Source organism: Nematolebias whitei, chromosome 10, assembly GCF_014905685.2.
Source record: "Nematolebias whitei isolate Nwh7 chromosome 10, NemWhi1, whole genome shotgun sequence".
Classification (NCBI taxonomy): Eukaryota; Metazoa; Chordata; class Actinopteri; order Cyprinodontiformes; family Rivulidae; genus Nematolebias; species Nematolebias whitei.
Window position 1 is genome coordinate 28,886,811 of NC_056507.1, and position 10,899 is coordinate 28,897,709.

At 43.8% G+C, this 10,899-nt stretch overlaps 1 protein-coding gene across 1 annotated transcript in view; it reads left to right on the forward strand.

Annotated features, from left to right (window-relative positions):
- The window catches only part of smad6b (SMAD family member 6b), a 34,140-nt gene extending 23,301 nt beyond the window's left edge, over positions 1-10,839 (forward strand). The window contains exon 4 of the mRNA XM_037683539.1: positions 10,142-10,839. Within this exon, the coding sequence (XP_037539467.1) occupies positions 10,142-10,683 (542 nt within the window). The 3' untranslated portion in view covers positions 10,684-10,839. The remainder of the gene's footprint in view (positions 1-10,141) is intronic.
- Positions 10,840-10,899: the final 60 nt, after the last annotated feature.

Genomic DNA, 10,899 nt, shown 5'->3' on the forward strand with positions numbered 1-10,899 from the left:
TAGCATTGACATGCTTTGCTATATATATATATATATATATTTGTTTTGTTTGATGTTAAGTTACAGTAGCTGTGATCCACTTTGGTTTTGGCCCAGCTCAGACTAGCTGTTAGCTTGTCAGTCCGGTCAGAATTCAACTCTTAGTCTTCACACCGATGTTGTTTAAAGAGCTTTTTACAACAGGTATCATCCCAGTTGTTCATAATACTTCCTCAGAACACCACTTGATAATATCTGAATCAAACATATATTATATATACCTGAGTAAATGTTTTAATTATGATGCCACACTTGGATTCTACTCTCTTGTCCCATCATGGGGCCAAGTATAAAACACAGACAGTGCATTTTAAACCTCAGTGGAAGCTTTTATTCAAGAACATCTTGTTTTAAATAGTTGTGTCAAGTAGTAGTCATTATAACTTGTAAACATGCATATGGTGAAACCTCTTATTAACTGTGTTCCTCTGGGGAAAATATATCTACTTTTTGTCATGTGTGCTTTGCTTATCTTTTATTTGTGGACATTTTTTTAAAGTCTTGGCAGTGTGGCTCTGTACGTGCAGTCAGGCTGTCGCGTTTCAGGGTACGGTTTAAATTAGAGGTCTGGCTATAGCTTCCCCCCTCTTCCTCTGTTTGTGACTGCCAGCACATAATTAACTTAATGAAATCCTGCCATTCCCCTTTGCCTCACTATATATTTTTTTTATTTTGCCAGATGTTGACAGTGAAGGACTTTAGAAATGATTAGAAATGTTCGCTCTTGCATTTTTAATGAACATCTCTCTTGTTGTGAACGGGCTGACGTGTTGGTGATGGGGGGAAACAGTTGTCTTTGTTTGGAGTGGGGGGGGGGGGGGTTGGATGCTCGTGGTGAAGCAGTGTGGGTTACAGTCGGAGCAAGTGTTGTGATTGAAACAGAACCTCCGGTGCCACATTATCCTGACAGAACACATTCTTCTCACAGACTCTGATCCACTGGACCAATCAATAGGAAACCATTGTTGGAAGGGTAGCTCTGTCCGTCATTGCTGCCCCCCCACCCCCACCCCACCCTTACAGCCCTGGAGGAAACAGAACACCTAAACCTTTCACCTCTGATTAATAGAACTTGTAACGTAAAAGTCTTTGTGGTTGTTTTTTTCAATTTCCATCTTGACATGTAAAATGACAAGCATTAACCAGATGTATGTGAAAGACAGAGCATCCCCCCCCCCCCCCCACACACACACACACACACAGACAGTCCCTACTGGAGTAGGAAGTTCGGAGGCACAGAAAGGGAGGGGTTCAGGAATGTGCAAGGTCTCCTCTACTCAAACGCTCCAGCCTACTTGGCTCAAACCTCCCTCAACACGCTAGCAAACAAACACGTTCGCACTCACACGCACAAAACACACACAAAGATAAGTTGTACGAGGAGGTGAAAGAGCACAGCCACCCAGCAGGATGTTCCCGGAGTGTTTTGCTTCCAGAGATTGCTCAGACTCCGCCAGCCCACGAGACTGCCTGCAGATATGAGCGTCACAAACAAGCCAGCGGTGGACGCAGAGCTTTTACACGCTCTGAAAGAGTCGCCGACGACCAGCATCACTTGTGCTCCGTGTCCCTGACATACCTTAAAAAACTTTTGGAGGAATCTTGAAGAAATGAGCAGCGTTTTTTTTTTTTAGAAAGAAGGAGAAAAATCGAGCCTTCACGCTCAAACCAGGAGCCTCGCTCGTGCGTCCCAAGAACTCCGCTGTCCTTAGCTTCCTGTGCTTTTTACACCCTCTGTTGTTTATTGATTTCATTTATGGATTCTGTTAGTTATCTGCTATCTAGGGCACAGCATTTTTCCTCCATCACAGGGTCATCCCAAAACAGAAACAGAAGGAAAAGTGAGGAGGAAGTAGATGACAATGTAAAGCATTCCCATTGTGACCAGAAAGGTTTGGTGACTGGATTCAGTTTCTTGGGCTCCTTCAGTGTTTTCTCCTGGCATCTCCTATCTCCGTCTCTGTATCTTTTGCTCTCTCTCTCGCTCTCAGTCAAAGAAAGGCCAGACCTTAGGGAGAAAAATCCATAGACATGTAACAGCAGCTCCAGTTAGCATGTCTGTCTGATAACGCCGACTTTGATGCCAGCGATAGCCCAGACGCCAGCCTGCTCAGGGGTTACAAAGAGCCTGTGGAAGCTATTGTCTTCTGAATTAAAGCCATACTCGCAGAACAGGAGGGAGGAGGCTTCAGGTTTGCCTTATTGTTCAGGTGTAAAACCTTTCGTATGAATGACGATTAAAGGGGAAGAGAGAATCACTTCACACAGGTACAGTTTTTTACACTTCCTACACCACAACCAGCCCATAAACCTTGAACCAGCTTGTTGGTACAGTCTAATAGCTGGAGGGGAATATAAACCCTGTCACAGGACATGAGACTGCTAAACTCCCCTCCACTGTCACATAGAGTTTTCACTCTTTGGTAAAGAATCAGAGGAATGGGTGCAATCCTGGTCCCCTCTCATGTGCTAAGGAAAGATGAAGTCTGCGGGGGGGATGTTAGCACGGAGGGGAAGCTGTTGTTTGTCTGCCTGTCCCTGACACTCGGCCTCCCATTCATCTCACTCCAAGGCTGCAGAGCTGTGTTTACCCTGGGGCAGCTCTCTTCTGATTCCCCCCCACCCCCGCCCTCGCTTTTCATGCTGACTTTAAAAGCATTACTGGATGATCATCAAGGATTGCCTATTGAAACGTTCAAGCCCTCATTTCTGTGTACTTAACAGCAATTATCCAGACTTGCCCTTGAGTGCTAGAAACTCATAGCAAGGGATCTTTAAAAAAAGTTTTATTTACATTTTAGTGACTGTGGAAGACGTTAGGACTAGTTGTGCTTTATGTGTTTAGATGTATTTACAAACTGTGTGAATGGCATTAAGTTTCAACAATATACACTCTGGATGTCACGAGAATCACAATTATTTTTGACTTCTTGTTTTGCTCATAAGTAAAAATCAATATTATTTTCAGTTTAAAATAAAGACTTATTAATTGGATGGAAACTAATTGTGCTGAGGTGTATTTTTTTCATAATTTAAAGTCTGTGAGAACATGCATTGTAATAAATATTGCTGCAGCTTTTGATATTTTTATGTTTTTTTAGGGGCCCACCAATAAATCGGCCACGATTTTCTTTATTTTGGGAGATTGGCCGATACTTACATGAGAAATCATCCATCCATCCATTATATTTACCCGTTTATTCCCTTTTGGGTCACGGGAGTCGCCGGTGCCCATGTCCAGCAATCACTGTGCGAGGGGCGGGGTACATCCTGGACAGGTCGCAAGTCCATCACAGAGACACATAGAGACAAACGAGACAAACAACCATTCACTCTCTCACTCTCACCTAGGGACAATTTAGAGTTAACAATCAGCCTAACATGCATGTTTTTGGTCTGTGGGAGGAAACCGGAGTACCCGGAGAAAACCCACGCATGCACGGAGAGAACATGCAAACTCCACCCAGAAAGGCCCCTGTACCGGGGTTTGGACCAAGGACCTGCTCACTGAGAGGCAGCAGCTCTACCAGTTGCGCCACCGTGCTGCCCACATGAGAAACCGATTTTACCCTTTTTTTTTTTTTTGTAGCTTTAACAATAATTGTCTGAACTTCATTTATATTTCAGAGCACTACCTCATGACCAGCCAGGATATTGTTCAAGAGTATGTTTTTCAGTAAAATAATATTGGAAAATTTAAGGTGCATTGTGACCTGACAGTGTAGCTTAAAAAACAAAATTGGTATCAGCAGGTCAGACTTTTTCGAAATCGGTGATCGGCCAGAAAACTGCAATCCTTGCACCCCTAGATTTTTATTCATTTGTTTTTTATAACATAATTTTTAATTGCTTTTTATTGTTGTCTTTACTCTATTTGTCTAAAACAGGTCTCTCTTGAAAATGAGTCCTCGTGACTCAGTGAGCCTACATGTATAAATAAAGGTTTATATATATATATATATATATATATATATATATACACACATATATATATATATATATATATATATATATATATATATATATATATATATATTTATTTCAAATGGAAACATTTGCTCAGATGAAGTAAAATATCCTGTTTTTATAAAGTGCAAACAGTAACCCCAGTCCTATATAATGTATGTGATTGTAAGACTGGCATATTACTGTCTACTGATATTTTCAGTTGGTTTTATTTGAATATTTTTAAATAAACGTTGTGAATTGTGTGATTTTTACACTCTCCAGTCCCAGCATGACTCGCTTCGCCCTCATTCAATCAGGCTGATAACTGAGTGTTGCGTCAATGTAGGTGTGTCGTCATAGCGTGGCCACCCAAAATATACCACTGAGTAAATAAAAGTGATGTTAAATTGTACAAACATCCATCATTCTCTGACAAATTTTCCAAAAAATGTCATGGCTGAGTTGAGGCCACATCACATGTCTTTTACCAGCGGGAGCCTGTAACTTGAGTCCATTTGGTCTAGCTCCATCTGAATTCTGTCATCAGCCAAAATACAAGGAAGCATCCGCACCTCCTCAAAGTACCACAGTGTTGTCATTTAATGGATGTATTATATATATTTAGAAAAAGTAAATAACACAAACAAATGCTGTGGTTTGGAGGTTTTGAATATAAAAAAAGGTTTGATCCTTGTGAAGGAGACCCTCTCATGATATACGTCGCTCTCTGACCAATCAGGGTCCTGCTGACGTGAAATCTTCAGCTTGACTCTGTTCGATTGGAACCTCGAACAAGGTTGGCACTTGGTGCGTTTTAGCTATACTTTGCAGCCCTAGTTAAAGAAGACAGATTTGTATTCTCTAAAATGTGTGAATCCATGTATTGGGACAGTTTTTATACATTTTTAAGTTATTTGTTTTCTCACTTTTTGATTCTTAACTGTATAGTCCTTCCAGCCTCAGGCTCAGGCCTGTCATGGCAGCTGTCTCCATGATCCTCCATCTGCCTGCACGGACCTAACTCTATGGACCCGTTCGATTCTGCGTGGAAACCTCGGATTTTCTCCATCTGCTGGACCAGGTTCTGGAGGGCAGACTGTGAGGGCAGCTGCTGCGGTCATTATTACCATCAAGCTGCTCACGGGACTTGCTAACAAGACCTGCTATTGCTGCTAACAAGACCACGCCGCTAATCGAACTACACCGCTAACAGTACCATGGTGCCATCGGGACCATGTTGCTAAGAGGAACCTTAAGGCTCCGATATACTCACGTGGACCTTTTTCCACGCATACTCGACGTGTACTGTCCGCAGAGGGTTGAGACTTCATACTCAAGCGTCCACCCTGAGCAGCTGCAGACCAGCTCAGGCAAGGGGCGTCTACCTTTGGGACAAACTGAAGTCGCCGATTGGTCATTTGCTGACACGCCTACTGGATTGATTGACAGGTCGCAAAAAAAACGAGAGCTGGCAGCCCCAGCCGCAACGGTGTTCTGTGTTTATATGTTGTTAATAAAAAGATCTAAAAAAAAAAACAAAAACGGGGAGCGCCGGTCCTGCAGCCCACACATCAGACCAGCTCACCAGGAAATCTCCAGACACTCCTGCAGCCATGCTGGACCTGATTTTAATTCTCTCGTGACAAATTCCGTCATTTCTCACAATTTCAGTCATGACATCAACGGAGCAGGAGGAAGAGATCGCCTGCCTTTTGGCAAAAAAACAAAATAAATGGAGAAAAGGCCATTAAACCAGATCAGGGGGGATTTAATACATTGGTGTCGCATACAAAACAGTCCGTCACCGGGCAGTTTATTATGGGACACAGATGCGTCGTACAAATTGATCTTTGCACGGACATGCCCTGCGGGCGTCCACTTAGACTCTAATCCGATACACACAGACCTCCGCGGACTGACGTACGCCCATATATACTGAAGGCTTCACTGCTAACAGCATCATGCTGCTAACGTGACCATGTTACTATACCATTTTATTTATATAGCACTTAAAACAGCAACAAGGCCAACCAAAGTGCTGTACAGACAGAACAACAGACAACACACAAAGCAAAATACAAAATGAAGTAAATCAGAATATAGACATAAAAACGATGCAGATAATAAATATGACGACTAACCAGTGTGGAGCGTACAGGTTCACAACACAGATCATCTGGTTGCCATGTTGCTAAGAGAACCTCACTGTCATCAGAACCACTCTGCCAATAGGACCATGCTGCTGTAGAGTTATTTCTTTTTCACTTTTGGTGCATTGTTTCTGTATTTTTGTTGCATGCTTTGAGTAAATCCCAGTTTATGTTAGTTTTGGGGTCGACTCCGAGCCCAACTCTGCTCACATTAAGCGTGTAAATTATTTCAGAAACGAACCTATGAGAATCGTGCTGCTGTTGTTCGGTGTATTGTTTTGCACTATTAGTGACTGGTGTATATTTTAGATGTTTTAGCATACCGTTGGACATTCCTTTAGCGTACGTCTTAGTTTATGTATCTTAGATCCTTATTTACTGTTTCTTTTTACACTTTATATTTTTGCTATTTTTGGATGTAACTGGGACCCTGTGTACACAATTTTGTTCCACCTCATGCACCACGTGCGATGCGAATGACAATAAAGAACCTTGACTCCTTGTATGGAAACAAGTTTGTTCATATAATAACATTGCATCGTCAGCTGCTTTAAGAAAATAATAGAAAAGTAAAATCTTGCAAAAGTATTTTGTGCTGGTGTAGCAGTAGTACCGGGTAGTACGGGTAGTTCTGTAACTTATTTTTTGGTTCGGTGCTCGGATTAATTTGCTTCTCGATGTGTTCAGATCATTGCCTCTGGCCACACGAACAGGAAATGTAGCATCCATGCTGTGGCGGAGTCTAACAACTCTAAGACTGACACTAAGAGGAGAGGCTTTTGAGAATAAAATAACAATAATAACAAGCACTACTATTCTAATGGGTAAACTGAGCTGTTAAAGGTGGCAGGGTTAAATGGATGCAGAGCAGCAGTAATTGCTCCCAGCCGTCATCGCTCCACCCAGAACAGACCCTCGTAAAGTAAGACACAAAGTCTGATCCGGGTGTCCGTGTTGTGGTGGAGGGGAGGAGCACACTCACCTCTCTGCTTCATGTCTGAACTTTGAGCGTCCCTCCAAACTGCATCGCTTACTTCCTGGTCCTATACCACTAATTAAAAGACTCCCAGTTAAATTTGCATGCAAAAATGGCTGCTGGAGTTACTCTGGGAAGTGATCAATGTTTGTATGAAACATGCATTTAAACATTTAAGATTGTTAACCTATCATCTAACCTATCGCATCAAACAGAACCTACAAAGCCATGACAAAGCAACAAACGCTCTTTTTTCTCCCTCAGTCCAAACAGACATGTATGCACGAAGGCTCACGTAGATGCTGAACACAACAGAGCAACAGGAAAAGGCCTGGCTCCCAGAGAGCTCATTGTCTTCGATCAGGCCTAACATAAAATATGTCTCTAACCTTTGTCCCGCTCGTTTAGACTCCTCATCCTTCCCGTCTCGCTGGCATTCTTTGTTCCAGGTTATGTGTGAAAACTAGATACAACTCATGAAAATCTTTTCTCCTCTTTTCAAACTCCCTTTCATCCAGAAAGGGAGAAGATGTGAACCGTTTGGTCCTTTGTGTTTGTGTGCACTGTTTCAAAGAGAGCTTACCTTGATGTGTGGGCTCCATTTGATTTGAGACAATAGCAGGCCATAAACGAGTTGGGGCTAAGTTTTTTTGTGCGGTCGAGGCCGGGCTGCAGTAAAAGCTGAGCTCAGAGTGGAGGAGCTGGAGTGTGGAATTCACTAATGGCACATGCATGTTGGGGCCCCTGAAGAGAGGGGGTCATTTCAGCCATCAGAGTGTGCGCAAACACACAGAGAGCCTGTCTGCAGCTTCCCCCTGCCGCTCCACCTCCCCACTCACTCACTCCTGTCCTCCCCCTCCATCAGAGTGCCTCGGATCAGCAGGCGTTTTGTCTGTGCAAGTCTGGTCAACGTTTTGCTAATCTTTGTATAAACTTTACTTGTGTGGGTCACTCAGCAGAAAGGTTTAGGTTGGGTGGGAGGTGAGTTTAGTTTCTGTGTGGATCCACAACTCTCCACCTTAAAGGCGTTTGTTAATGGGGCAGGCGGTCATTAAGCCCCGAGTGCAGATAGCCTGAAAGGAATGGGGCCACAGGCCCAAGCTTTAAATCCTCTGTGCCAATAGACTCTCTGAAGCAAAATAATGGCATCACTCTGTGTGTGAGTTAATGGGAGCTGATAGCATGAAGGCTGGGGGGTCAGCGGGTCGCAGGCTTGTGCTAAGTTGTCAGGGAGCTGAATGCTGTCCCCGGGCCCACAGCAGGGGGAAGAGCTGGGCGAAGGGGGAGGGGGACCCCCTGCCTGGCTCTCTCCCATCACCCCCCCATTTCTGGAATGTGTGGAAGAGGAGGGGAAAAGGTTTCCTTAAGGGCCCGGCATACCTCATCCAAAGCTAAACAATCGACTCGCGGTCACGTGATTGTGGGACGTTTGTTTTCGCGCACATCTTTCATCGTCCACGAGACACACCGCGCAGAGCTGTCGAGAAGCCCCTCCCACTTCTACACATCACCGCAGGGTTTCTTCTCGCCAGAGTCTCCGCTCCATCCCTGCATCCGCCGTTTGGCCACACATCTGTCATGAAGAAGCGCCTCACTTTTCAGCAGACAGACTCCTCTGTGCACGACGTCTGCATCTCTCCATCCAGGAGTTTTTTTTTTTGCCGTTTGACTATCTTAGTGTGTTTTGAAGAGTCGTACAGATGAATGGCTGGACATTAACAAACACGCCCACAAGAAGGACTACATATTGTGCAACGTAATGACAGAAAGAAGCTTTGCTGTTATACAATGTTTAAGGACAAAATTATCAATGCACAGCTTACCTGCTTACAGTAAGGTGGTAGCTCTGATGGGCTACAGCACAGCTCTGCAGGTAAGGAGCATTTAGCTTCAGATTGGTAATTTGCTGACACGCCTACTGGATTGATTGACAGGTCGCATTGTGGATCCGACTTGTGGAAGAAAATAAATGAGACGGAAAAAATGTCTCGTATGACTTTATTCTAGTAATGTTAACTTTATTCTCATAATACTACAACTTTATTCTCGTAATTTTATGGCTTTTGATTTGTTTTTCTTAGCGCAGCCCTAAAGCGCTGTCGTAAGAAGGAGAAGCTGCTCTGTGACAAAACGACATGATTTTCATCACGCAACATGTCAGTGAGGTTTCGTGGCTTCACATGGAGTATGCAGGGCCCTTTACTCTTCAGGAGTGGAGGGTGAAGAAACGCATGTGAGGTCATGGAAATCTCTGCATTTCTTTCTTTTTTCTTCTCCCCATACCACTGATTTTATGAGCTACACTGTATAACTGAGGACCAGCGAAGAGCAGAGTGGACTGAAGCAGCCTCTGAGAGTAGTCCTCAGTGTGTGTGTGGGGGCTACGGTGAAGATCGAAGTCTACCCTGGGAGCAGTAACTCACTTAGGAGTGCTGAGGGCTGTCATTGAAAAGAATTCACACACTGCAGCCATGAAAACTGAATTAAGAAGCTGATTTACTGGGCAGAGATGATTAGACACTAGAAGCCAACTTTGTTCCGCTGCAACAAAAACATAAAATTATGAAAATGAGCAGAAAATTAGTTTCTCACACATTTTGAACTGGGTTTTTCTTAGCGCCTCTGTGTGCTATGACTGCAGGCAGTCCAGGTTTCAGTGTGAGCACTGGTTGTAATCCACATTTCATTTGTTTGGAGTGAGGAGCATTGCAAAGCTCTGCTGGTTGGTTGGTGGTCAGTCGTTTCACTGCCCTCTTGAGACAGATGGAGGAAGTTCAGATCTGCTGGACTGACCTCACAACACCCTCAGGATATCTGTAGTAGTACGTGTGAGTTTGTGTGTGCATGAAGTGGTATTTATACACAGATTAAATTTCAATACACTACCTCTTTTAGGGTTTTTATAGTCTGGCCATCTGCTCTGAACAATAAAAACATAGTTGATCCCTTAAAATTCAACTCTTCCTTTTGACTATCCCTGTTTATTTTTGTTTGTTTTGTTTAATGAGCGTGTCTGTGTCCCCTCCAGATGCCAGCATGTCACCTGACACCCCGAAGCAGAGCCACTGGTGTAACGTGGCGTACTGGGAGCACCGCACGCGCGTGGGCCGCCTCTACACGGTGTACGAGCACTCTGTCAGTATCTTCTACGATCTACCTCAGGGCACAGGCTTCTGTCTGGGCCAGCTCAACCTCGACCACCGGAGCATCACCGTTCAGCGCACGCGGGGCAAAATCGGCTTCGGTATCCTCCTCAGCAAAGAGCCGGACGGAGTCTGGGCGTACAACCGCAGCGAGCACCCCATATTTGTCAACTCCCCCACTCTGGACATGCCAAACAGCAGGACTCTGGTTGTGCAAAAAGTTATGCCAGGCTACTCCATCAAGGTGTTTGATTATGAGCGCTCGTGCCTCCTGAGGCACTCCACGGAAACAGACTTCCTGGATGGACCCTATGACCCCAACAGTGTGCGCATCAGCTTTGCAAAGGGCTGGGGCCCCTGTTACTCTAGACAGTTCATCACTTCCTGCCCCTGCTGGCTGGAGATTCTCCTCAACAACCATAGATAACACCCACAAACTATCCCAAATATCATCTACCTAGATTTAATATAAAGTTTTATATATTATATGAAATATATATTATACTTGTAAATAATGAGTCATTTTTACAATGTAATTATTTATGTATGGTGCAATGTGTATATGGATAAGAGGAAAAAACAGAAAATGCACTTTGGCATATATATATATATATATATATATATATATATATATATATATATA